Below are 4,317 nucleotides of genomic sequence, written 5' to 3'. Positions count from 1 at the left end.
CTCCCTTCTCCCCTCTCCCACTTAGGACCTCCTCCCTTCGTCCCGCTTCTCACTCTTCCCAACCTCCTTCTTTTAAAGCATTCACAGCAACTACCATATAACTGTTTCATTTCTTTAAATATAAGAAAAAAAATACAAAAAAACTACTTACAGAAGTTTTCTTATAGGTTTCCAAATATTGGGTATGCTATAATGTTACCCATTGTACCCAATGTGTAGAGAAGCTCTTTATCTTTCCTATACATTATGTTAATACAAAATAATTCTCTTTCATCTCTCCTCTCTTTGCCTTTCATTGTGAATTGTGTTTGGAATTTTGTAAAAAATGTGAGGGTAAGTAGAAAATTTGTATTTTGTAAAGAAATAATATTTAATTAGTATAAGGAAATATAATGGAAACTATTGGGAAGTGTATTAGATAGGAAAGATTCAGGTGTAAGTATTTTTGCAAATTCCGTTAAATCCTAATTAACACCTAAATTCTTGCAAATTTTTTTTTCTTAAAAAAAATAAGAATATTTTAAAAATTTTGACATCCTTCTGATTAGATTTGACATTCAAATAAAGTAACAATTTCCGAATGTCAACCATATGAGCCAGTCACTGCTCTAGAAGATTGAGTGATCTATTTTGTATTTTAATTTTTTCAGTACATTGCATAATCATTCAAATGTGGATTCCACTTCTAACATCAAATTAAAATGGCCATTTGCACTTGGTTTTGGTCATCCATTACGATCTATATATCACCTTTCATGCCACCATAATTAGATTATATAGGTTAATCTTAAATTGATTTATTTAATTAAACGAATTAAATTTATCAACTTTAACTCACTACTTTCTGTTAGGTTCATATTAGATTCGTGAGCCATATAAAAAATGTCAACCCTACTTAATCATTCAAAATTTCAAACGTGGATTCCGCTTCTGACATTTAAACCAAATGGCCATTTTTTTTTATAGACGAGTGAGAACGAGTACAAATAACCAACATAGTTAACGAAAATAAAAAATTACATCTAAAATACAAAGACCAAAAAAATAAATCTAATCTTGATAGCGATCCAACCACAACTCTAGATGGGATCCTCAAAGGCAAAGCAATCATAAATGCTGACATCGAAACTAGTTGTAACGACTCATGGTAGACCACGTTGTAATTCAAATGGCCTTTTGCACTTGGATTTGGTCATCCATTACGATCTACATATCAGCCTCCATGACACATTTATTAGGCCATGGCCCTTTTACAGTGACTAAAACCTTGGTTAATTCACAGAGCCACATTTCCTCCTAATCTGCCCATTTTCCCCCGTGAGAACCCCAACATTACCAAGCTTTATCATCGATGCTGCAAAATCATTATAGAATAGAAATGGGTTCATGCTATAACTGTTCACCATTGCAGCAGTCAGTGGATCCGCCATTAAAGCTTGATCAGACTCAAGAAGCACCTTGTTGCCTTTGAGGTTTGTGTAATACGAATTGTCAAACTTATCTGTACTTGTGATGTCAAGAGGAGAGAGGTTGGTCTTCGATGGACCTCTGTTGGGGCACGTGCTCTGCAAGCTCGAGAGGAGCGAAGAGTCGAGTGTAGGGTCCGGCTTGCCAGAGCCTTTGTAGTCAAAGAGTCTCCTCTTGAAGGCGAAGCATTGGGCAAAACCGATGGTGTGTCCTCCTGTAATAGACACCAGTAGTACATATGTAAAAGCCCCGTGTCAAAAAAAATTAAGGAATGTCCTAATTAAGAGCACGGGTGGTGATTCCTGTTTGCGCGTCAAGTTCGAATCGTGTTGAAGCTTGAATATAAGATTATATAGATTAACCATAATCTGACCAATTTCATTAAAGGGATCAGACCCTTCAACTCCAACCCTTTAATTTAGTTTTGGGTTCGTATCTGGTTTGCAAGTCGTGTAAAAAATTGCCAGCCTTTATGCTGCATGTCGGGTTCAGGTTATGTCAAGGTATGAACATAAGACTATATACGCCAGAGCCCTCAACACTAACCCACTAACAGCATTCACAATGAACTCTTCAAAATTTTTCTAAATTTTACTCCAAAAATCTACTTTAGTTGATTTAGCTAGCCACTTTTCAAGACCACTAAACATCCAACTCTATAAATATTTCTCGACTTTAACTACATATTATATTTTATTGATGAAACCAATTTTAAGACTTTTTACATTAAAAATTTACTTTAGTTTAAAGGAAAGAAGAAAAAGTATGAAAGAGAAAGAATATTAAAAAATCTTTAGCTTTCATTTTTGGACTTTTTACATTTAAAAAGCATTACTGACCAAAGTTAAATTTAACATTGAGTAGAGAGTTTGTTAAATGATATATTTTATGAGTTTTGTTAAAATTTTAGAGAAGAGTTAAAAGTAAAAAATTTGAATGCTTTTAGTTCGTGTTCGGCCCTAATTAAGGGTGTGCTTGGAGTTTTCCACCATGCACGAAAAATCAATCCTCTCAAGGCATGTGAAAATGAGTCCAAAGAATTCTATCATGGTCAGATGGATAGTATGATATATGCATGAGAATGGAGGTCAAACTACTTCCTAGAGTAACAATTTAGTATGTTAAAATCAAGATAAGGTAAAGAACAAGAACCTGAGAGGACTACAACATCCTTTAAATCAAGACCCTTTGATGTGAACTTTGCAGTGATATTCTGTAGAGGCTCGAAAGGTGATGGTATTTGTTCATTAACTGCCTTCTCACTTGCTGTTGTTCCATCTCGTCGGCCTAATGGAACAGGCCAGCTGTAACTGTAAGGCCCTCCAGGCTTCCCCCATGCTGTTGTTCCATCTCGTCCGCCTGATGGAACAGGCCAGTAACTGGGAGGCCCTCCAGCGGGAGGTGTATCAAATACCATAGAAACAGCCTCTCTTGCAGCAAGAGTCAATATATCAGCACAAGAAACAGTTGATGGACAGAATCTTTCAACATCAGCCTTTATACTGTCGATGACTTCAAAACCTCTAAGTGAATTGCGATTGGCAGGAGCATTCTTTTCACCCGTGAAATCTTTTGTAGCATCAAGAAGAACTGAGGCATCACACCCCTATGCCAAGCAATCACACTTAAGTCAAAGTTGATGTACATAAAGAATGTTTCACACAAATATTTCACTCATGCTAAAATATCCAACAAAGAAGCAAATAGAAAGAATCTGAAGGGACATAGAATTAACAAGTAATTTGTACAGAGTTGAACATGCCTTTTTGGGTTGTATTAGACACTGGGCAAAGTAACTTAAGCTGTTCGTGTAAACAGATAGAAACTTCTGATAATAATTTAGTTATTGGCAGGTGGCAACCAACTAAAACATAAAGGGTGCTTGAGGAAACTATTAGTGAGCGATACAGCATTCGGTATAAGTTGCTCTTTCTCAAAGTTACTCAAAAGAACATGTGTTTATATATTCATGTGTGTTGTATGTGTGTGCTCCAATCTGATTCTGGCAGGAAGAGATTGGACTACAAGAGATGCAACAATGTCAAAAAGCTAGAGGTAAAAAGGTTTTAGAAAAGAACAATTACATCGACAATACAATCGTGGAAATGCAGCCGAAGTAGGGATGCAGCCATCCTGTTGTCACTTTTGACAGCTGACCAAACACCATTGTGGACAATCATGGACAAGAAGGGGCATGATTTATCATAGAAATTGTAATCAAGTTGGCTATAAACAAGGGGATACCTATAAATGGGTGAAGACAAAGACAGAATTAAACATAGGGTGAAACAGGGGAAGAGTTTTTGACCCATAGCTTGTGAGCATGAACAAGGTGCTGTGAAATTCTGATTCTGATTGCATGTACTTGGGGCCTAGTGGTGATTTATAAGCAAAACAATAGCATATCAAAGGAAATTGATTGGTTAACTTAGAAAGTGGCTATGCCACTAGTGTTGTAAAATCTAGTGGCCACATCTTCAATTAAAATGTCCTACTAATTTAGATGTGATAAGCATTCAATAAAATCATCCCCTACTTTATTACATTTTATATTCCTGGCCTGATTGCTATTATATTTCAAGATGTAAAGAATGTTTTTGATATAAACCTTGGGTAGAACTCACCCTTGAAAATCAGCTTCCAATGGAATGATGCTCAAAAGCTTATATACATATGGTTAAGATTGTACTTAGGTTATGTGGGACACTTAGGATCATAACATACCACCATGTCCTACAGTTGACATCCAAGGCGACTAACTCTATCGACGCTGACCTAATGGTAACCCTTCCTCTTTCAGCGGCTCCACTCATATATCAATATTCAATGACTTAATACTATGCCCATACA

At 36.2% G+C, this 4,317-nt stretch overlaps 1 protein-coding gene across 1 annotated transcript; it reads right to left on the bottom strand.

Annotated features, from left to right (window-relative positions):
* Window positions 1–928: 928 nt before the first annotated feature.
* On the bottom strand, window positions 929–3,821 carry LOC133882744 (peroxidase 10-like). The gene is made up of 3 exons (XM_062321959.1): window positions 3,552–3,821; window positions 2,620–3,073; window positions 929–1,681 (listed from the first exon to the last, which is right to left on the bottom strand). Exons 1-3 carry the CDS (start codon window positions 3,777–3,779, stop codon window positions 1,272–1,274), a joined length of 1,092 nt encoding a protein of 363 aa, XP_062177943.1. The 5' UTR covers window positions 3,780–3,821; the 3' UTR covers window positions 929–1,271.
* Between the last annotated feature and the right edge of the window lie 496 nt (window positions 3,822–4,317).

This window comes from Alnus glutinosa, chromosome 11 (genome assembly GCF_958979055.1).
Source record: "Alnus glutinosa chromosome 11, dhAlnGlut1.1, whole genome shotgun sequence".
Taxonomy (NCBI): Eukaryota; Viridiplantae; Streptophyta; class Magnoliopsida; order Fagales; family Betulaceae; genus Alnus; species Alnus glutinosa.
Note: the sequence above shows the minus strand (reverse complement) of the source record. Positions and strands in the feature narration are given on the sequence as shown.

Excerpts from the sequence above, each read along its gene's own strand:
- LOC133882744 (XM_062321959.1), bottom strand. The coding sequence starts at position 3,779 with ATGGGTCAAAAACTCTTCCCCTGTTTCACCCTATGTTTAATTCTGTCT. Across the intron at positions 3,074-3,551 it reads TCCACGATTGTATTGTCGAT|GGGTGTGATGCCTCAGTTCT; the intron begins GTAATTGTTCTT and ends TGCTTGGCATAG. Across the intron at positions 1,682-2,619 it reads GGATGTTGTAGTCCTCTCAG|GAGGACACACCATCGGTTTT; the intron begins GTTCTTGTTCTT and ends TGTCTATTACAG.